Source organism: Gopherus evgoodei, chromosome 4 (assembly GCF_007399415.2).
Source record: "Gopherus evgoodei ecotype Sinaloan lineage chromosome 4, rGopEvg1_v1.p, whole genome shotgun sequence".
In the NCBI taxonomy this organism is placed as follows: Eukaryota; Metazoa; Chordata; order Testudines; family Testudinidae; genus Gopherus; species Gopherus evgoodei.
Window position 1 is genome coordinate 147048618 of NC_044325.1, and position 23911 is coordinate 147072528.

The 23911-nt window shown below is 41.7% G+C and overlaps 1 protein-coding gene across 3 annotated transcripts in view; it reads left to right on the forward strand.

The window, feature by feature from the left end:
* Positions 1-9094: 9094 nt before the first annotated feature.
* The window catches only part of CTTNBP2NL (CTTNBP2 N-terminal like), a 42874-nt gene continuing 28057 nt past the window's right edge, over positions 9095-23911 (forward strand). The window contains exon 1 of one of the 3 annotated variants that reach the window (XM_030561724.1): positions 9095-9152. Coding sequence is in view for 1 of the 3 variants with exons in the window: in XM_030561721.1 (XP_030417581.1) it covers positions 14294-14332 (39 nt within the window). In the remaining 2 variants the exon portion in view is untranslated. Of the gene's footprint in view, positions 9153-13096; positions 13347-14196; positions 14333-23911 lie in introns of those variants that run through there. The other 2 variants (XM_030561723.1, XM_030561721.1) reach the window with 2 other exon arrangements.

The following is a 23911-nucleotide window of genomic DNA, read 5'->3' on the forward strand; positions in this document are numbered from 1 at the left end:
GCTCAAACTACTGCACCACATTCCCTCTTAACATACAACACCAAGAGTGAACTTAAAATAAATCATGTTACCTCCTGCAGATACAACATACATCAAAATCCTCTCAGTCATAAATGCCCTGTAACTAGTTTGGGTTTCAACAACCAGTGTTTCTGTGAATGTTTTTGTGAGGCTGTTTTAAGGACAATGAAAATAGCAGTACAGAGCCTCAGCTCCCTCCAGAGAGTGCTAACAACATGGCCAGAAAAGAACAGGTAGGGAACTTGGTTTCTGTTTTATTTGAAGCTGACGAGTGCCCTTATAACTCTACAACAAGGGTGGATGGATGGATGCTGTCCATGCAGCAAGCACTCTTCACAGTGCCATCCTTCACCATCATAAAAAACAATTTTCCGGAGGTTATAGCCTGAGCCAGAAAAAATTATCTAATATGAAAGATGACAGTATTGCAGGACACTGCTCAATAAACCAAATAATATAAAATCAAGGTGATACTCCACAAGTTTGCTTTCCTTCTGATGTGAAGTTGGCTAGAACAGGTGATACAGTAATCAGGATCACATAACTACACCAAATAAATAAGTACAAACTTTTAGGACTAAAAAGCATTTGGAGTGTACAGGACACTCACTGCCTATCTCATGCCCTCTAGTGGCTTGTAACTTATTGGGAAAATGTTAACCTCCTCCTTTTAATGTTTTAGGTTTCTTTTTGCTAGTGACTTTCTGGTGAAAGCTGTTGGATTGACAGTCCAGGGAAATCAATGCTTCTGTTTACCCACCTGGTTTCCAGAGACATCTGGGCATAAAAGTGGAAGTTTTCCCACGCTGCATTGTTAGTAGGGACATTTCTGCATGCACTATGGTAGTGTGAATAAGGTGCAATACAAGTTTTCTGCACAGGATGGCGCTGCTTTCACACAAACAGGGCCAAGGCCTCAGAAGTGGCTTGTAGTTTTGTAAGTTGATGAAATACAAACCTGCCATTACCGAACCCAGAAGCTGGCCAGTCGATTAACCAAAATTAGCTTCATAACGAGCTTTGAAACATCTAACAGACACCCACTTCTAGCCACGTTCACTTCTGGGGATGTTGGCTTCATTTTCCAAAAGCCTTGGGAATGCTTTTCTCTTTAAAGCCATCAATTACTTAATGACCCCGGAGCTGCCCACCTTCCGCACCTCATGTTGGCTTTGAGTTAACCTCAATAATTCACACTCAGAGCACATTAACCATTTAAAAAGGAAGCTGCTCTTTTCTCTAGCCATCCCTCTTGCTGCTGCTTGGTTTTTCAGCTGAGATGTAGTGTCACTTTCATAGATGACATCTTCTTTTTCAGGCTCTATCCCACACTTACAGGAAGTGGTGGTCTAACGTAGTCAGTCGTTTCTAGCTCTAACTTCCTTAATTTATTCTGCTCCAATACCAAATTTCTTTCTCTTCCCCATTTTTGTCTCTGCAGGGAATGGCAGACTACCATCCCCCTACTAACACAACCTGTCTGCACCTCGTTGCTTTCTCCTCTGCAAATCCTCCTTCACAACCCACCTGTTCTCCCTGGTCTATAAATCCTCCTACCCATCTCATCGACTGGACACAGTCAGCACTCATTTCCACATGGACTCAGTCTTTGTTTCCCAATTCTAGCATCCTTCCACCTACTCTAGTACGTTACAGCACATGTGGGAGGCCCAGTGGTTTTGTGATTCAAGATTCAACTGTGAGGCAGGAGACTGGAGACCAAATTCTCAGTTGCTGTATATGAGTGCAGCTCCATTGCCCTCAGTGAATCTACACCTGGGTATATCTGCTGAGGATCTGATTCATGGGTTCATATCCCAGGTTAGATATTGACTTATTTGTGTGACCTTTGGCAAGTCACTTAGCCCATTCAGTGCTACAATTTCTCCTTCTGCAGAATAGGAATTATTATTATTGTTTGTTTGTATTGCAGTAATGCCTAAGGCCCCAGTGCCATTGTGCTAAGCACTGTACATACACAAAAGAAAGATGATCTCTGCCCCCAGAAGTTGACAATCATAAGACAAGAGCCAACAGATGGATACTGACAGACAGCACCAGATTGCTGTGAGATGATTATGATCAGTGTGATAAGCAGTGGTCTTAGTGTACCATTATTATAGTAGTAGAGATGGGTGAATTTTTTTTGACAAATAGTTTATTTGCCGAAAAAAGGCAGTTGCGGGTCAACTGAAACTACTCTTCTACCCCAATATAATGCTGTCCTTGGGAGCCAAAAAATCTTACTGCATTATACGTGAAACTGCGTTATATCGAACTTGCTTTGATCCGCCAGAGTGTGCAGCCCCGCCCTCCTGAAGCACTGTTTTACTGCATTATGTCCGAATTCATGTTATTTCGGGTTGCGTTATATTGAGGTAGAGGGGTATTTGCGAATGCAGGTCACTGAACCAAAAAATCAATTATTTGCTCAGCTCTAAATAGTAGGAACACTGATACCTACTTCCTGGGAGAGGTCCTGAGTCTTAATCGCTATGTGTTTTTGACAGGCTTTGAGCTCGCTGGCTAGAAGGCACTATAGAAGCATCAAGTGTTATCTTCACTGATACCTTTTACCAGACAGTACAGCCTGAGCAGCAGGGCTGACAGTTTTGGTTGGATGTATTCTGGAGGTTTCATCACGTGACAATCTTTAATTAAAGATTAATTCCTGGAAACCTCAGGACAATCCTGAAGGGTTGGCAACCCTACAGCAGTTTTCTGCAATATTTGTGCATGAACAACTCTGTTCAGAAATAAACACATTGTACTTCATGAGTTATAAGGGAGAGAAGTCTAGAATGGCTGAGGATATATGTTATTGTTAACACTGTCACTATACAATTGAGCACTTCTCTGTCTGTCACTCTTATCACTGAAGACTGACGGTTTTATTATCATTCTGAGCTGCTGTTTTCACTAGCCTTCCCTATACTGTGCACCGTCTGTTTAAAGATGCTGCTGCTTTTGCTTAGGAAATGCCTCAAAGAATTTATGTTCCTAGGCACCCACAAGCCCAATGTTCTAATGTAGTCAGTGTAATAGTAACCACAAAGATGGCCATTAAGATTTATTCTCTGACTTCTGGAGTCTAGTGAGTAACCAGTTCCTCAGCACATCTTACTGAGGAGATCAGAGACCATGCAACGCTCTTCACAGAAAGGTTCAGTTCTAGTTTTGATCACTGTGTGGGAACATGGTCTGCCCAGCAAGCCATACTGATGGCAGTAACCCCTGTTCCTCTGAGAGCAAGGGGTTAGACAATCAACTCATAAATCCAAGAGACCACCACTCTCGCTGGGGAGTCAATAGGGTCTACATGTTAAAATGGCAGTCCAGGAGAACTTATGGGTTTTGTTTTTCATGTTGTATTGGGTAAGAAACTCAAAAAAATGCTTCGTCTCCTATTACGCATCTGCAAAAGGGGTACAGCAGTGCTTGTCTTTGAGCGGTCGGTGCTGCATGGCCAATTAATGTTTTTGTAAAGGATATTGAGATCTCCAAACAGCATCAAGACTCATGAGAATTTGAGTCATCATGAGATTTATTATCGAGATACATCACACAGAACAGCAGTATATACAACAACATTCCTTTCCAAGTAAAACCTCAGTGCACCAGTATCATTAAATACTATAGTATGATTTGATATGACTGTAGAAAATAAGAGACAAACTTAATCCGGGGGTTTATGTCAGCTTCTTTGTAAAACTACAGAGTCCTTTTCAGATGCCCCCATCACAAGAAAACATGATTGGTGATAACTGGGTCTTTGTTGACAGTCTGAGCAGAAGTGAAACTGACTAAATGGGCTGCAGAAACTGATCTCCCATTTCACCTCTACAGGCGGGTCTTCTGTATCAGTCTTGAGGCTCATTGTGTGAGGGAAGTTCATGCTGACAAAAAGAATGGCCTGTGATTAAAGTGCTGGACTCAGGACAAACAAAATTCCCTGCTCTGCCACAGACTCCCTGTGCAGCCTTAGTCAACACAATTCATCTCTTTGTGCCTCAGTTTCCCAGCTGTAAAATGGGGATAATATTCCTTTCTCCCACCCTTTGTCTCGAAGGGGCTGTAAGGCAAGGCCAGGACTCTTTTATCCTGTGAATGTACAGCATCTCGCACAACAGTGCCCTGATCCCAGCTGGGGTCTAAGCACTAATGTAATATAAATAATAATCCAGTTGTTTCCCTCCTGAGTTAACAAAGAGAAGCTAAAAGCCCACAATCCTTGGGTAGTGTAAATAAGCAGAGTTCCATCAACTTCAGCTGAGCTACACTGCTTTACAGCAGCAGACAATCTGTCCCTTTCTCCCTAAGAGCTGTTTACCCAAACACAGTTCTCATTAAAAATAAAAGGGAAAAGGATCAGTCACTGGTTTACTACAGTTGTTCACTGCAAAGGAATTGCTGCTTAGGACGATTCAGAAATCACTTTGTTTTAGACAAAAGCTTTGTTTCTCTTGTTCTAATTTTGAGCTTTGGGGTCAAGATTGTCTTTGTGTCTTGTACAGTGCCCAAATGGTAAATAATATTAATAAATACAACTAGAAAACCACCCTCAGCTACAAAGCAGCTCACGGAGCGTGTGATTTCATTAGAACAAGTTTCTTACCATGCACTGAAATCATTCTGGAGTACTTCTAAAAGAACAACAACAACAACAGTAACTGCACACCGCACCATAGTAACTCTAGCTCAGGAACCAATCCATGCAACAAACCTCGATGCCAACTCTGCCCACATATCTACACCAGCGACACCATCACAAAACCTAACCAGATCAGCCACACCATCACCGGTTCATTCACCTGCATGTCCACCAATGTAATATACGCCATCATATGCCAGCAATGTCCCTCTGCTATGTACATCGGCCAAACTGGACAGTCGCTACGGAAAAGGATAAACGGACACAAATCAGATATTAGGAATGGCAATATACAAAAACCTGTAGGAGAACACTTCAACCTCCCTGGCCACACTATAGCAGACCTTAAGGTGGCCATCCTGCAGCAAAAAAACTTCAGGACCAGACTTCAGAGAGAAACTGCTGAGCTTCAGTTCATCTGCAAATTTGACACCATCAGCTCAGGATTAAACAAAGACTGTGAATGGTTTGCCAATTACAAAACCAGTTTCTCCTCCCTTGGTTTTCACACCTCAACTGCTAGAACAGGGCCTCATCCTCCCTGATTGAACTACCTCATTATCTCTAGCTTGCCTGCATATATATACCTGCCCCTGGAAATTTCCACTATATGCATCTGAGGAAGTGGGTATTCACCCACGAAAGCTCATGGTCCAAAACGTCTGTTAGTCTATAAGGTGCCACAGGATTCTTTGCTGCAACAACAACAAAAGCATCCATGTGAACGCACTCTCTCTCTCGAGAATCAATTAATGTGATCAAAAGAAAGGCTTAAACTCCAATGAGTGAGTGGTTTACTCCAGGAACTGATCTGACCGATCTTACTAAACTCTCATCTTATTTACCTTTCAATTTGTCCTGTGCTTTTCCTATTAAAATTAGGATTTGTCAAAAATACAGATTTTTTTCTGCAGACAACACCTGCTCTACTTTGTTTTCTTATTAGAGAGGTAGTATTTGCATAACCAGTGTTTAAAAACAAACAGACAGGAAAGATGCTGCTGAGAGTGAAAGCAATTTCTATGTTGTCACTGTCATTAATTTTCTTCACTTCAGAAATAGTTACATTATTCTGCCTAAGCAGCAAAGGAAAATTTTATCTTTCCAGTAATAATGCATTACAATAACACATTTAATTAGAGGTTTGCAAAATGCTTTAAAGATTAAAAGGCCTGGAAATGTAAATTATTACTTTTAATTTTTCCTGGTGTCTCATTTAGGATCTCAAAGTACTTTTCAAATATTTATTAAGCCTCATAACACTCTCTACAGGAGGTATTATTACTCTATAAAAAGCATTATATGAGAGTGCAGTAGCATCATTATTATATTACTGAGGAGAAAACTGAGACACAGAAATTTTGACTTGCCCAGCATCACAAAGTGAACCCATGGAAGAGGTAGGGATTTGAACCGACGTGTCTAAGTTCAGTGCACCGGTGGCTGCAAAGTGATAAAATTCCATCTTGTTTTTGTATTATGGTAGTACCAAGCAGATCTCATGATTGACAAGCTACAATGGCATTATATATAAAAGCCTCCTTGCTTTGATATATCTTATCTATATCAAAGCAAGGAGGCTTTTCCAAAGAAGTTGGAAGACAACTAGGGAGGGCTCGCTCAAGTATGGCCTCTCAAGAAAGTGTGGAAAAAACATGGCATTTCAAAATGTATGCAGGTTTAACTAGTGAAAAGCATAATTTTTTCCATGATTTAGGGATGTGAATCATGATAAATGAATGCTGCTAAGAAGAAAACTGAAACTTTTCAAAAGTGGTGCTGGCAACAACTCTTGCTATCTCCTGTATGGGGGAAGAGGGGGAGATGAATGCCTATATTAGAAATATTATTTGAGAAGCAAACCCTGATGTCAGAAAGCAAAAGATGCCAGCTTATGTATTTTGGTCACAACAGCTGTAGAGATGGAAACTTGCAATAGTTATTATGGAAGGAATGACAGAGGATCATCGTAGCAGGGGACAATCAGTAAGGAGATGGATGATGGTGTGCAGATCCGTGAGGGGACAGCCGCTGAGCACTGTAAATTAGTGATGAATCGTGCAGGCTTCTGAAAATTCTGATGTCACCAACAATGGCATGACTAAATTGATTTACTTAGTACAGCAAGGGCCCAGCCCAACTAAGACTGAGGGCTTGTCTACATCAGAAAGTTGCAGCGCTGGTGAGGGAGTTACAGCGCTGCAACTTTGAAGGTGTACACATCTGCCGGGCACCACCAGCGCTGCAACTCCCTGTTTGCAGCGCTGGCCGTACTCCCGTTTTGTCTCGGGTGTAGAGGATCCAGCGCTGGTGATCCAGCGCTGGTAATCCAATGTAGACAGTTACCAGCGCTTTTCTTGACCTCCGTGGAAGGAGGAAGCCTCTGGTAATCAAGCTGGTTTCCTTTCCCGGTTTGCTCTCTCGGTCCCGGAGCCACCCAGCAAACCGCAGGGAAGGAGACCTGCTTGCTCGGGGTTCCGGGACCGAGAGAGCAAACCGGGAACGCCGCGGTTTGCTCTCTCGGTCCCGGAGCCAGCCAGCAAACCGCAGGGAAGGAGACCTGCTTGCTCGGGGTTCCGGGACCGAGAGAGCAAACCGGGAACGCCGCGGTTTGCTCTCTCGGTCCCGGAGCCAGCCAGCAAACCGCAGGGAAGGAGACCTGCTTGCTCGGGGTTCCGGGACCGAGAGAGCAAACCGGGAACGCCGCGGTTTGCTCTCTCGGTCCCGGAGCCACCCAGCAAACCGCAGGGAAGGAGACCTGCTTGCTCGGGGTTCCGGGACCGAGAGAGCAAACCGGGAAAGGAAACCAGCTTCGCCGCGGTTTGCTCTCTCGGTCCCGGAACCCCGAGCAAGCAGGTCTCCTTCCCTGCGGTTTGCTGGCTGGCTCCGGGACCGAGAGAGCAAACCGCGGCGTTCCCGGTTTGCTCTCTCGGTCCCGGAACCCCGAGCAAGCAGGTCTCCTTCCCTGCGGTTTGCTGGCTGGCTCCGGGACCGAGAGAGCAAACCGCGGCGTTCCCGGTTTGCTCTCTCGGTCCCGGAACCCCGAGCAAGCAGGTCTCCTTCCCTGCGGTTTGCTGGCTGGCTCCGGGACCGAGAGAGCAAACCGCGGCGTTCCCGGTTTGCTCTCTCGGTCCCGGAACCCCGAGCAAGCAGGTCTCCTTCCCTGCGGTTTGCTGGCTGGCTCCGGGACCGAGAGAGCAAACCGCGGCGTTCCCGGTTTGCTCTCTCGGTCCCGGAACCCCGAGCAAGCAGGTCTCCTTCCCTGCGGTTTGCTGGCTGGCTCCGGGACCGAGAGAGCAAACCGCGGCGAAGCTGGTTTCCTTTCCCGGTTTGCTCTCTCGTCCCGGAACCCCCCTTGAAGCCGCCCAACAGCGCTGCAGTGTGGCCACATCTAACACCACTTGCAGCGCTGGTTGCTGTAAGTGTGGCCACTCTGCAGCGCTGGCCCTATACAGCTGTACTAATACAGCTGTAACAACCAGCGCTGCAAAATTTTAGATGTAGACATGGCCTGAGGTCCTACTTTGCTATGCACTGCACAAAACCAAGATGTTACCTGGCCTAAAAAGCTTACACACTAAATATGTGCTCAGAATGCAAAATCAGCTGTCTTAGTGCTGTGATGGAAGTGACAAAACCTTTGGAAGGATGACCTCTAGTTTGAGGTTGCAAGAAAAGGGCCTGTCTGGAAGAGGGAGGTGCCATCCTGCATTGGTGCTTCATTTGCACCATCTGACACCGATCAGGCTTCCTCCCTTTACTGGCCCGAAGGAACCAAACAAGCATCACCAGCATCGGGACTACGCCAACAGTCATCTAAATTATTGATCGGGCACATGGTAAGCACCCCGGAGGAGCAGGGACAGCTTACCAGTCATGTTATTGGGGGTAGAGGCCCTGTGCACACACACACTTAATACGGAAGGAGCAGCAGAAGCCAGACACTAAGTGATGTGAGGGGGAAATTGGGGGGTGGGGAAGAAAGTGCCCCCCTTTCCCCTGTCCCAGGTTGGGGACAGGGGAAGCTCCTAACCGCCCTTCCCTGGCCCAGGCTCGCGGGAGGGGGTCCCAGACCCCCTACCCCCGGGCATTACACAGCCTGGGAACAGCGCCCCCCCCCCCAGGCCACGACCTCTGCATGCAAGCTCAACCTCAGACTCCACCCCCGGAAGTGACGTATAAATCACAGTCCCGCACTCTCCCTCCAGGAGCGCGAACAAAAGGGATTTTCAGCCCCGCGCCCCGCCCCTCCGTTCCCAGGAGCGCGCCCTGGTTGGCTGTCGGCGTTCCAGGCTGATGGCGCCCCGCCCCTCACCGCTCTTCCGCTCGCTGATTGGCTGTGGGTCCCGGTAGGCTGGGTCGGCGATTGGTGGGCGCGATGTCAGTCAGCGCGGGGCCGGGCGGAGGAGACTGGATGGGGAGCGCGGCCGGGTGGTAGCGGCGGCGCGGCGGGTGCGGAACTGGACGGGGCCCGGGTCAGGTCAGTGCGTCGCTGGAGGGCGCTGCTTGCCCCCGCCCTGGGGGGCCGTGAGGGAGCGGCCGTTGGGGGGCGCGTGCCCCCTCCCCCGGGCACGCTGCGCCGGTTGGGGGCTAACGTCGCGCTCCTCGTCCGCAGCGGGGGGCTCGGCTGTGGGGAGCCTGGGGCCGGGAGCCGAGCTCGCGCCAGGTGTCCCGGAGCGGGGAGTTAGCGGCTCCTCGCGGGCGCTTCTCGTGCGCGGCGGCCGGGACCTTGCACCCGTGAGAACAAATAAACTGTCCCGGGTTAAAGCACCAACTTCAAACCGGTGTCTGGGGTTTATCATCCCGCATAAGCGCAGCGCTCCTCGGGCACGGGCCGTGCTGCTCCTGTCTCCGCGCCGTAGGCGGGAGGGGTAGGAAAGCCCGCCACGGTTCTCGTCCCATGGACCCTTTTAGCTGTTGTTACCCTTACGTGCTATCAGGGAGATTTTATTTACTTCTTGCTGGTTTTAAAAGGGGGAAACTGGCCGCAAGGTGCATCGATATAAAGAGACTCCCGAGACGTTTGCATTCATACACACCTTTGTGAAAATTAATTCCTGCAAAATGTATAAAGCGAGTGTACATTTGTTTGGTGATTATTGTACTTTAGTTGTGTCACTCAAAAATAATCCTAGCGGTGTTATGGTTTCTGGAGTTTGTTCACTAATGTCTCCTATATGCAAATACAATTTTGAAATGGGAAAACAGAATGGAGTAAAGGTCTATCCACAAGTATCTGAAGGATGTAAACATCAAGGGGTGGGGCGGGGAAGAACTGTATTTAGTCAAAAGGGTTTCCCATGAGCTGCAAGTAAAGAAGGAATTCTTCAGGCTGAAGTATGTGCTTCTCCCCTCCTTCCCAAGTTCATAACAATGAGATGGACATGGGATGGACTTCTAGAGGAAGTAGTGATGCTCTTGTTTTGCCCCATCTTAAACTAGACTAGACAAAACACTAAAAGATGTAGAGAGAAATATCTCTGATCAGGGCTGGATATGGTTTTTGAAATCCTGAATGTGTTAACCCAGAGTAAGCAGAGAAGTAGCTGAGTTGGTCCCAGGATGTTAGAGAGATAAGGTGGGCGAGGTTGAATAAAAGATGTTTCCTTTTCCACCTCGTGTTTTTAATAACCCAGAGTAAAAGTTGTTGGCATCTCTAGCAGGAAGTGGGTTCTTACCTGGAAGATGGAGCAGAAGCTAAAAGTGAAAATCGTAAAAAGTTGTGTAGTGGCATCCCGTGGAGAGAAATCAGAAGCAAACTAGTAAGAGAGCAAACAAAGGCAGTAGCTTCTTATCTCAAAGACTGAAGATGTTGAACTGGCACTGGCCTCTCTATGTTACAGGAAAGAGGCAGAGAATACTTAACATGGAAGTTTAAGCCTCTACAGCTATTGGCAGAGCAAATATAGGGACAAACTGGTAGCAGACCTGCATAAGCACGTCATTCCAAAAAGAGATGCTGAAATGGCCATCACAAATCCCTCACCCTGCAGTAAAGCCGTTAACAGGTGGGCTATCAGGTTTTTAAAACAGTGAAATTGACTATTCTTTCTCCATGTAAAACAAAACAAAAACAACACCTAACTTAAAGCTGTTATCTTCCAAGCCTTTCTAAATAATCTGTCCCTAATTTATTATGTAGATATTTAATAGTCTTTGGTAAGAAAATTTAAGGTTTTTGCCTTTTTTCTTATCTACAATTTGCACTCTGAAGCAAAAGTTAAAAGGTTGATAACGTGTGTGTTTAAAAAAAAACTTTATATTTTTGTGGATTCTCTTAGCAATTCTTTGTTTACATGTTTCTGAAACATGAATTTGAGGAGATAAACGGGCAACAAGCCACCTATCGTTAGAAACCAGTTTTGGGGCTTCTGGATTTGACAAACAGTCATCTTTTTTTAAAATGTAGATCAATCATTTTGGATAGTTCCTTTTTAGGTGCCTCCAAGTCACACAATCTAGTCTGTGTGCACAGTATTCTTGAACCAGTGTTTGACTTCTCCGAGAACAGACTCTGATTCAGAGGCCCAGTAGATGTCATGAAATTTTACATCCTTGGTCTATAACGGATGGGGTGCTGGCTGAGACTCTAGCTGACACCATTGCTGACTAGTTCACAGACCAGCATTGGAATTAGCTCTGAAAATCCCCTCTTCTCTAAATGGAGGAAAGAGGCATGAAGAATATCTGTCAGAGAATTGCTGACAGAATAAAGTAAGGAACAGAAATGTATCTAATTAGGTCTCAAAAATGTACCAGACACTTTCTAGCCTTAGAACTAAGCCTAATAGTGAGAGGTTTATACAAAAGTCAAGGGTGGGGAAGCCCCCTCTAGGGGGGAAGCCCCCTCTAGGGGTCAAGCCCTGGAGTAATGCCTCCAATGGAAACCCAGAACTCCTGCTAATGAGGAAGAGGAGAATATTGCTTCAGGATCCCGACTGCTGCAAGGAAGCAAGGAAAAAATCTCTGCTTTTAGGTATGATCCTCTGTGAGCCTTGCTTAGCAGGATTTACGCTACAAATATGACACCATACATCCAGTTCAACTTTCTCAAGTGTGAAATTTACATGAATCTTGAATTTCTCTGCTGCTATTCAGAACCTTCAGGGCTTCAGTGAAAATGACTTTGGTCTTATTAACTACTCTGCTGTTGCTCAGCAAGGCTTCCAGCAGCAACAGACACTGGAGCTGTGCACAGACTCAGGAAGACAAAATTTCATCTGCCACCCTCTGAAATGTAAACCACCTGTATCTTTGCAAACATTAGGGCTAGAAACATAGTGCCTCATGCTATAAGGTGCTGAATGCATCTGAATTCAGTTGGTGTTGAAGGTATTTAGAACTTAACAGTGTAAGGTCTTATATGTATATAGTGACAAGAAGACACATGGATTTTTCAAGCTCTTTATCTAAACATTCATTTTTAGAGGAAAGCTCTCTAACCTGAAATGATTGACCCCAGAAATGTCTGGTCAGTCCATTCTTAACACAAATATGCTTTTGTTGTGCATTTTTAAAAAGTTTTGGTCTTAACTGACTCCCAGCCAGAAAAAAGTCTTCATGTGGCTGTGCAGAGCATCTTAGTTTGAAGGTGGCTTATTTTGTGTTTGTAATTGACTTAAAGATATGTATTATTTGGCTTTTAGTCTTTAGTCCTCTTCCAGAGCTCTTGTCTGCACACCATTAGCACAGGACAGAGATTAAGGGATAGCGGAAATGAATAAGTGATTTGCTTTTTCTTAAATGAAGAGATTTGCCATCTAGAGATGTAGCAGGAGGATTTTATATACAGGGGTTTCAAGTTTGATATTTGTAGTCTGTAGTTCTAGAAAACAGAAGCAGATACTTCAGGGGGATTTTAGGTATGAGTTTGTCATCACAGTTTAATAAGAATAACTTGATGTGGGGATCTTATTTTGGGAGAGGAGTTGCTTTGTTTTGCCTTTTGTCTAAATCTTCCACCTTCTCCCACCCCCAAAAAATAACCCCAAATGCTACTCATTTTAACTTAAATCTCTGTCGTGGTTTTGGCTTACTGCCTAATACATTTGAGGAAAGACAAGAAGTTAGAGAGAGTGGTATGCCTGTTTTTGACTAGTGTAACTGAAAGCACAGATGCAACATTCTATGTATACAACAGCATATTTTTATTTCATTGATTTCCAAACTATCCTTTTAGATTCTTGTGTGGCTTCTATCACTGAGGTATCTGAATGCCTGTGGACTTTTGAAAATATCAGCCCTTTTTCAGCTATGAGGAGTTAAAATGAGGCTTATTCAGAGCTGTAGACACAGAAGCATTGTTGAAAAAACATATTTGTAGCCATAGCCTATGAAAAGACAGGAAGTATCCCCAGTCATTAAAGGAAAATGCCCACTTCTGTTCTGTGTAAGATGTTGCAAGGAAGAGCACAAGACACATGAGTCAAATCCTTAAGTGTATGTGAACTGTCTGACAGAACTCTATTACGCATTCGGCTGTGTGTTCTTTTCAAGAGTGGTGTGGTTAGGTTCTTGTCTGATTAGAACACTGGCCCCTTAGAAGTCATGGAGTATGTCATCAAGCTCCGTTGGAGTCAGTGGATCAGATTCTTCTGTTAGGCTGAGGACTTCGGATTTACATTCATGACTACAAGCAGAATGTAGCCTAGTGCCTTCATAATAATCTGTGCAGGTATTTTGCATGATTAAATATACTGAAATACTCCTATTATTTGGTAGCCTAACTCATCCTTTCCTCCAACTCTGTATGCTCAGAATAATTAGGTTTAATTTAAAACCAGTTTCAAATACAACTGTTAGATTATGTTTAAGTATTTACATTTAAAATTTCTTTTAATTTTGTGTGTGTGTGTATTTCATGATAATTTCTGAAAGATAGGTTATTTTAAGGGAAATATTAACAGGCTCAGAAGAAAATGTTCCATAAGAAGTGTTGCTTTCAAGTATAGAATTATGTTTCTGCTCAAAAAAGCATAGCACAGCTAAAAGGAAGTTTACCTTTAGACAGGCAATAATCATTTCTGTTTGTTTAAGCTCTGAACTTTTGATTATTGTCTTGAAAGTATAGCAGATCTCAGACTCAATAAAAATATTTATTCTATAAGACTAAATACTATAGTATTTGTGTTTGATCTCTGTGTGTTCACACAGGTTAACATATTGTACTGGATGTGAACTGTAATGTTCTAATTGTTGTTCCTTAAATATTGTTTTTAAAATTGTTGTAAGTGGAGATTTTTTATTTGGAATATAGAGATGCTCGATCAGTTCTTGCCAGTTTGCATGTGAAAATCTACTTGGCAGGATGAGTGTGTGTGTGGTATTAAGGGGAGGGGTTGTGCAGGGATGGAGAGGGAACAGTCCTCTGCATAGTGTTTAGATGGGGCGAAATTAGGGAACTTAACAATATAAAGGACATGCCTAGAGTGACCCAGGATAGGATTCAGAGAGACGATGGAATTTATTGGTGTAATGGCCTCTGAGTTATTTTTTGATTCAGAGATATCTGGCTTTCTTGTGAAATTGGGTACTAAAATCAGTTGGGTTGACTTTAGTTCTTCCTTCTTCCCCCCACCAGCATCCCTCAAGATAAAAGGGTTAGATGGGTTCCATTTCTAAATGTGCATCGGTTCAGCAATGTGCTATCTGCAAGGTGTTGTAACTGATCTTTATCGAGTGTCTTAAAACCATAGTAGTGCAAGTGCGGTTTTTTCAAAATGCTCTTTTTTAATTATATCTGTCTTGTGAGATTTTCGTTATTAAGACATACAGCATGGCTGGGTGAACTGTGCTCTGAGTACAATTATCGCTTACTTGTATGTGACTTGTTGCTGTTAGGCTGTAGTGTGTGTATGGGTGTGTCCACCATCTCAAAGTATCTTTAGCTTCATGAAGTTGAAAATTAAAGTGTAAGCCAGTATACGTACTGACTAGTTTATATAACTTGTGCTTTTGGTTACTATAAATAGTCTTACAGGAGTGTTATGAAGTGCTGATGTAGAATAATATCTTTGGAGGCAGGGACTTGGTTCGTTAGCACATTGTAAGTGTATGGTGCTATAGAAATAGGAGATGCTTTGGTCAAAGCATTACCATTTTGAATTATAAAGGTTAGCTCTGTGTTCTGATAAGTTAGAACTTATTGGGTTGCCACCGTGCTTCTGGCTGCAGGCCGTGGTCAACTGTGAACTCCTCTCTTATTTGTACTTAAATCCAGTTTGTGAGCAGTGGTGGCAAGCAAGTGCATCATAGTAGGAAGCTCTCGCAGCATTGCAGAGGATCTGCTGATGTGAGCTAACGCGGAAATAAGCATAATTCTCCATGTACTGCTGATAAAACAGATGCTGGTTTTCCATTTTTTCAATGTGAAATTTGATGTTCAGAATAGTACTAAATGTACTGGTGTTAGTGCAGTTAGTTTTGCCACCTTTAGGACCTCAAAAATTACAGGGGAAAATATCAGCTTTCTTCATTGATAAAAGAAAATACTTGCCTTATTTTAAATTTATGTCTTCTCTTCACTGAACTAATACAACTTAATAGTGAACATCTCACAAAATATGATTTGATACTGTTTCCTGTAAATACTGATTCAGTCTTAACCTTCATAAATTAGTCTGTGGAAGAACTGACCCACTGTTAAAATGAAGTCATGCATTTCCTGGGCGAACAGTCAGGATGTTGAGATTTAAAATCTGTCCATGGCAATCATACAGTTCATAAACTTAAAAGTGCCTACTTAAGCATGGTACATTTTAAAAACTGAAAAAACAAAACCATATCCCTTACCCTGGTCCCAACCTGTAAAATTAATTCTAGATAGTCATGGGAGTTGCTTTTTGGATGTTATGATTCTGTTCTCTGCTTCTGTTTATAAATGGCACTACACATTTTTTGCGCAGTACAAAATAGTTATTATAACTAGCCAGCTATTTCATATCATAGAAGTAACAACATAATTGTCAACCAAACAATTCCAGACATGAGAGAGGTGTCTTGTTTCTAGTCTTGCACAACTGTGACTCTAGAAAAGTATATTGGTCAGTTTACAATTCTCCAGCAATTGTCTACCTACAGAATAGTCATTAAGAATGCAATGTCCTACTGAAATGGGAATCTAATCAAGCTCATGCAAATATGAGTCTCCTAAACTGGAAAAGCAGTAGAAATTTTAAGTGTAGATAATGAGGTAAAATTTGAGTACAAGAGGCTGCATGGTTGATAGTTGAAGCAGAATACTGGGAATGTGGATTTCTGGGTTGTCTTTCTGATTCTGCCACTGTTTGAGAAACCTTGGGAAAACACTTTATGCCTTGAATTACTGTAAAATGGAGGTGAGGCATACCTCACAGATGAGCTCAGGCTTTCTATGGGCAAGGTTCACTGGGCTCCTTTGCCTATAGAACTGAAAAATATTAACTATATTATGATAAAATACACTAGATCACTAATGAATTTATTTGCTCTTTTAAAAAAAAAAAGTTTTAGATCACCTTTTAGGTTTCTACTGATTCTTCTGTCAGAGGCATTTATCTTGCAGAATCTTATCCACAGCCTTGCAGGCTTGGCAAACCCTGGAATATTCCAGATTCTGGCTTCATGGCCAGCCAGCCTATACAGCAGATGGAGCACATGTTCAAAGTCCATCCTAGGGTGGAGGAACATCCAGGTTCTGTGCAGAAGTTTATAGTTTAAAACTTAACTCCATGAACTCTCTTATACTAAAGTAAGGATACGTTAAATGATTTAGTCTCTGCAAAATATCCTGCAGACAAACCTGGATGTATTATGGATGTTCAGATTATGTCTACAAGTGGTTCCTGTTTCAGATTTATAGGTTAGAATATTCCTCAGACAATAGCACCAGAATATGACCTCCCAGCAAAGTCTATTTGAAGCAGTTGGAATAAATGTGGTTGAAAACTGTTTTGTATTTTTAAAGCCACTTAATGCAAGATGACAATGCCAAGTAACACTACGCTCAGAAAGAGACTAGGGAACAAGTATGTCTCCTAACATGTGCCAAACTTAGTCTTAAGAATGTGCTCAAATGTCTGAAAATGGGCATATAAGCAGTCTAATTTCATTGGGAATCCACAGACTTTACTGGTTAAGGATTAAAACTGCATGGGAACAGATTAGTTTTTGGAAATGTATATTCAAAATGATTTGAGTAATTTCCTGAAGATAACTTGGTCTGTAACTTGTTTGGAAGTAGTTTTCTGTTTTTTCAATATTTGAATTTTGCGATGTTTGTTTGGATGCACAGCTGAAGTGGATGGTGTGTTATTACTTGAGTGTGTGAGAATAACATTCATTTCAAATTTGCCTCCTTCAAATGTAGGCTTAAAATCTACTGTTTCGGTGATCATCCCTGCAAAGTAATTTAATTTCTTAGCATATTTGTGGAAAACAAATATGCAGGGGAGTGAATTCAAAGCATATGTTTAAATATTCAAACAAATATTTAGAGAAAAATTGTACTAGTCACCCAACTCTAGTGGTAATGAAGATAGAGCAAATATATTGTTCATTGAAGAAATCTGTTTTTCACTCCTCCAGCCAGTCCTCTGATTTTTTTCCCCCCTTTGTCCTGAATATAGCTGGTTTTTTGTACTTCAAGGCATTGGTTGGGATACAGCATTTTTTTCCTAAAATGCTGTAGTATGCTGTACACTGCATGTGCTGACTTTAAAACTCTGTTTTGAAATGAAAATGACAAAATAATTCAGGTGTTTCATCTTTAAAAAGCTGGGCCAAATTAAATTCTTAAGTGTCTACTCTTGTTTAAAGAAGTCTTCCTTTTACCCTCCTGGCAAGTCTCAACAATTCTTATAAAGCTCTAATTAAAATTTTGAATATGAGGACTGTGTTCCAGAACCCATGGATGTTAAATGTATTTGCTGGTTCAGGAAGCCCTCTTCTGAAATAAAGAACACTTGCAGTAGAGATCAAAGCATCGAAAGCCAAACTGCAACTGTAAAATATTCTGAATCTGATTATTATCTCAGGGCTTTTAGTTCTGCAAAGATGACCCAGGGTAGAAAGAATTTTTGTCTGTGAACAGTAGGGGAAATGGCCTCAACTTTTGCCCTTCAGGGGAAGTATTCACATGAAGAGAAATGTGTTCTCCTTTAGGCCTTGGCTACACTGGGACTTTACAGCGCAGCAACTTTCTCGCTCAGGGTTGTGAAAAAACATCCCCCCCCCAAGTGCAGCAAGTTATAGCGCTGTAAAGCGCCAGTGTAAACAGTGCCCCAGCGCTGGGAGCACGGCTCCCAGCGCTGTAAGCTAATCCCCACGGGGAGGTGGAGTACCTGCAACACTGGGAGAGCTCTCTCCCAGCGCTGGCGCCGCGACCACACTCACACTTCAAAGCACTGCCGTGGGAGCGCTCGCGCAGCAGCACTGTGCAGCTGCAAGTGTAGCCATACCCTTAGTTTCCTTGTTGTTTGTATTTGCTTGCTCTTCAAGAAAAAATGCTGCTTTAAAGTCTTCCCTTTGCTGTAAGTGTGGCGTTAAATATGAACTTCAAAATTTTAATCATTTACTGAACACATGCTGTGCTGACAGCTCTTTAATGGCTAGTTACATTGCATTTTAACACAATCACAGTACCATAAACATCCATAACTGTACTTTCATTTAAGACGACTCTCTCTGAAAATGTTTGAATATTTTTAGTTTGTGTTTTAACATCAATTTAGTATCTGTAAGCAAATAATCCTGGGCAGTTCACCAATTTGCATGAACAAAGCAGGAAGGTGGGATTTTGTTGGTTGAGAATTTTCCAGGCATTTATTTGGCAGTTTCAAGACTTCTCCTATAGCTGTGTTGTGTTTGTTTAAGCAACAGGTCATGCCCCTTTTTGATTATTTTATTTTATTTTAGTACAAATAAAACGTGTTTCAGTGAATCAGACAAAAGTGGGTTTGTTAATCCAGAGCAGTAAATTTCGTATTGATTTGGTTACTCATAACCAAATTAAGAGGTAGTCTCTAACTCGGTCATTGTCCAGTGTAGAAATGGAACTCTATATCTTGTTGGAATTGCCTAGAAGTATTCACAGCTTTTAAGTAGGGTAGCAACTTGTCAGAAGGGAATTCCCTCCCTGTAGGGAATTTAAACTTTCTCCTGCTGCTGCTTGGAGAACCACTTACTTCCTCCTCTGTCTTGAAGGCCCCAACTTATGGTTGGCTGGTCTTGCTGGAAATCATGAAACCAGACATTTAGAGGTTTACCAAACTGTTTATTATACAGTCACACTTCTTTCCCTCAGACAGTAAATTCATTTAGCTGCAGTACTGAACACATGCTATGCTGACAGCTCTTTAATGGCTAGTTACATTGCATTTTAACACAACCACAGTACCATAAACAGCCATAGCTATGCTTTCATTTAAGAAGACTCTCTAGACATGCCAGTGTAAGTCTACCCAGAAAAACCCTATAAAAAAGCTGTACTGCTCTGCTGAAACTTTGCTGTTTTAATATTTCACAGTGGACTTTGAGTGAAACAAGAATATTATCCTCTGTTGTTAATAATAATAATAATTAATCAGTGCCCTCTGATTAATGCTGAGGGCAGGAATAGATCATTACTTTAAATTCCTCTTAAAGTGTATAGAGCAGCATTTCCCAAACTTTTTTGGCCATGGAACACTTTTTAGCCTATTACGGAACACTTATAATATTATTTTGTAGTCGTTTGGTTTTCAAATAAAAAATTGCATGATTTATGCTCAACTATATTTTATAAAACAAAGCAAAAATACAAATTTAAAATAACTTGAACTAACAATTTCTAACTGGAAAGCGCATATAAAGTAGTACGAAAATCAAGTGCAAGAGTCAAAATTAAAAACAGTGTTCTACTTAAAGAACTTTTATATATACACAAACACCAAACAAATTAGATTTTTACTAGGAAAATCTGTTTTTATAAACAGAAATACAAATTTGGATTTAATGGGATTTGTGTTTCTGCATTTTTCTATCACAAATTCACTTAATATTAGGAATAATGCTGGAAAGTTGAAGTCTATTCCTATATTTGTTTTTTGTTGCAGTATAATACAAAAATCCCATCTCACACAAATAAGGCCACGTCCAGACTAGGAATTAAAATCGATTTTAGATACGCAACTTCAGCTACGAGAATAACGTAGCTGAAGTCGAATTTCTAAAATCGAGGTACTCACCAGTCTGGACGGGGCTCCATCGATGTCCGCGGCTCTCCGTGTCGATTCCGGAACTCCGTTCGGATTGATGGAGTTCCGGAATCGATGTAAGCGCGCTCGGGGATCGATACACCGCGTCCAGACTAGACGCGATATATCGATCCCCGAGCAATCGATTTTAACCCGCCGATGCCGCGGGTTAGTCTGGACGAGGGCTTGGTTGTAGCAAAAGAAAGGAGCATTCAAACTGCACGTTTAGCCACATTAGGGTACTCTTCTATTAGGCTGCTCCAAAAATTATTCAGTGGAAGATCCTTAAACTTTTGTTTCAAATCAGAAATTAAGTCAGTTAGGCTTTCATAATCATGCGCAGTAATGCCGACTGGTTTGGCTGTAATTACAAACGGATTTCGAACCCAAGCATTATCATTAGTACTTGTAGGAAAATGTTCTAATAAAGAGGCCTGCAAGTCATGTAAGTGCTATAAAATGGTGCTAGAAACTTCTTCGTAGACTGTAGAATTTATTTCAGTCAGAAATTCATGTACTGTAGGGGAGCAGTCGAAGGTATTCTCTTCTACAGAAGATGCCAAGAATTCCAGTTTCTTTTTTAACAACGAAATTTTATCCATTGTAGTAAAAGTGGTCACATTCTTTCCTTGCAGCAACAGATTAATTTCATTTAATTTTGCAAAAAAATCTGCAAGATACCTAAGTCTCATTAGCCATGAGGAATTTGTCAGACAATCATTACATTTTCATCCTGAATTATCTGAAGTGAAAAATACCAGTAGTTCACTACAAAGCTCAAAAAGCCTCACAAGCACTTTTTCCTCTGGATAGCCACCTCACTTCTATACGTAAAAGAAGCACTTTGTGCTGACTACCTATTTCCTCACACAAAATTTTAAATAACCTGGATTGAAGTGGTCGATATTTGACAAAATTGATAATTTGTACTGCTTCATCGAGCATAATTTTCAGATATGCTGGTATTTTTTTTAACTGCAAGTGCATGTCTGTGTAGAGCACAATGGCTCTTAGTGCTTTCTGATGCCACACTTACGATTCGCATTACAGCCCCCTTCATCTTCCCAATCATTGCCCAAGCACCATCAGTACATACATCAATACGTTTTCCCCAACTAATTTCATGCTTTCTGATAAAATTGTTGATGTAGTTGAATATTTCCTCTCCAGTTGTGTTGCTTTGCAGAAATTCACATAAGAGCAGATCCTCTTCAATAATATTATTAAATCTATATCGGACAAATACTAGTAGCACAGCAAGTCCCGAAACGTCAGTGGACTCATCTAGCTGCAGTGAGTACTCATGGCAAATTTTCAGTCGGCAGACTAGCTCTTTTTCTATGTCATCAGCAAGATCTTTAACATGGCGTGCAACAGTATTATTTTACAACAGTATAGCATCAATTTTTTTACCAGACTGCTCACTGAACATGCACATTACAGTATCTTTCGCGCAAGGCTTGATAAGCATTTCTCCAATAGTGTGAGCTTATCCAGTAAGCACTGTATGGTAACTTACTCGATAAGATGCCTCTGTTGCACTTGTTATGTTTTAGCAATTTTAATCATCGGACGTTTACAATTTCCAAGTGAGTCACGCTTCCTCTTGAAAAAACGTATATCTTTGTCTTTGTATTCAGCATGCTTGGTTTCCAAATGCCTACGAAGTTTAGTAGGAGCCAGTGAACTGTTTTAATATTTTGTTGTATACGACGCACTGCGCATCAGGAACATCTTTATTTCCAACACATGTAAAATTGAAAGCAAAATAACTTTCATCATACTTTCATTTCGGTCTTTTAACACCTGCTGCTGCTTGTTTTTTGATATACTTCAGTGGAAATTCTTTCACCTTGGATAACTCACTAGTACTAACAGATTTTTTGGCAATGAAAGACTGATTGTTCATCCTCACTTGGAAGTGTCACAATATTTTGCTCGTTTATTTCGACCACAGTTGGAGTACCGGAAGAACTTGCTTTTCATTTCAAAGTTCCTTCTTTTAGCCACAAATCCATGGTGATTAGGTTTAGTAACAATATTTAGAAATACTGAATTTTTGTCAAATTTTGTCACAAATATTTATATTGTTTCAAGCGAAGGTAGTTTAGTTGTGCTTATCTCACACACGGTAAAGACCTACAGGTTTGAACATGTTAAGTGAATATTTTATATTCAACATGGCGTAAAGAGAATGGTGTGTGCATACCACTGCAGTTCACGCAGCCTCGAGCGGAAGGGGTACGACGTCACTAACTGAAATGTGCCCGAAAGGGGTAGATGTCAACATGCTTGCGTGTCACGTTCTCTTTACGCCATGATATTCAATACGAGATCTATCAATAACAGGAAAAAGAGTTTTATGTTATAGTAAGTTATGTTATAGTCATTCAAAAAGAGTTGTAAACTACGCTTCAAATATGCCAAATTTTAAATAAAAAAAAATGTAAAGACCCTTTTTTCTAATTATGAATCTTTCAGGGAACACCTATTCACATTGTGCGGAACACAGTTTGGGAAACACTGTTATAGAGGATACTTAAGGTTGTTACTCTTCTGGGTGAGCAAGACAATTTTCCTTTCCCAGAACTGGAAAATTTTATCTGTGTAAATAATCCATTTTTGTTTGCAATGTTGTAGCTGTGTTGGTCCCAGGATATTAGGAAGACGAAGTGGGTGAGGCAGTATCTTTTATTGGACCAACCTCTGCTGATGAAAGACACAAGCTTTCAAGCTACACAGAGCTCTTCTTCTGGTAAGAACAGCTCTGTATAGCTCAAAAGCTTGTCTCTATCATCAACAGAAGTTGGTCCAGTAAAAGATATTACCTCACCCAGCTTGTGTCTGCTTAAACAAGACTGAACATGGCTTTATTTGCTTAGCTGTACACAAGACAATTATGCAAATTACCTGCAAAGTAGTAGTGACTTTAGAGTAGTAGGTTTCACCGTATTCCATTCTGCTGCATATATTTGTCTAAACAAAGGTTAAAAATGAATCATCCAGTGGATAAATCCATCTTTTGCTAGCACAGTTGAGCACCATATAACAAACTGAAGTCCGTTCGCGCATCCCCTGACGTTTTTGACTTTTAGCAAGTGTTAAAGAGTGGCAAAAGCTGGGGATGAATTTGACACATTTAGCTCTTACTGTTGTAGCCTTGCAGTGAAGGATATGTGCAAGAATGTGTTGTAATTTTAGGACTTTTCACAGCCTATACATGTTCGATGCAGAGTATTTTAGGCTTCCACTATAGAGATATATACAGACTTGTTAAAACGTATGATGTGACTATTGTTACTCTTAATTAAAATGCAGTATCCAGAGGTATTGGATCTGCATTCTAATGTTTACAACTTAAAATTGTATTTCACAAGCTGCTATGGTCTGAAGAAATTCCATAGAGAGAATAGAAACCAAAGTTCTGCGTGTGTGTATATTTCTGTGGCATTAACTTTGTGGAGTGACTTGAGTCTGTGCCACAGGAGATGTCATTAGGGATGGCTCTAAAGGTATAATGTAGCTTTGAAATGCTAATTTATAAACTTAATATTTATCTTATGGTAAATGGATCAATTTGGACTGCAAAGGTATTGTTCTTAAGCAGCCATTTTTAACCTACAAGTTATATGCCTGACGTATGGCTCCATGTTTAAGTTCTTAGTGGCACATTTGCAGCTCTATGGTTCAGATTCATAATCCACAGTAGCATGATTTAAAAAAAATTCACTTCTCCCTCCTGTTAATTTTGGGTGCAGCTCAGTGAATATTGTACATCAGCACGTATTTTCTGCCCACACTATCTGGGTATGCATATGCTTGTGAACCCCTGGGAAAAGATGAAAAATCAATCTTTTGCAACTAGTTCTGGAGGTCATAAAGAAAACACTGTTGTGTAGGTGTTCTCCCTTGTTTAACAATACAGCTTGCAAGGTCTAAAGTTTCCAAGTTCAATGAAGGTTGTGCATTCCTGGGTCTTAGAATATCACCGTTGGTGTTGTTCAGAGCAACATCTAGTGAACTAATT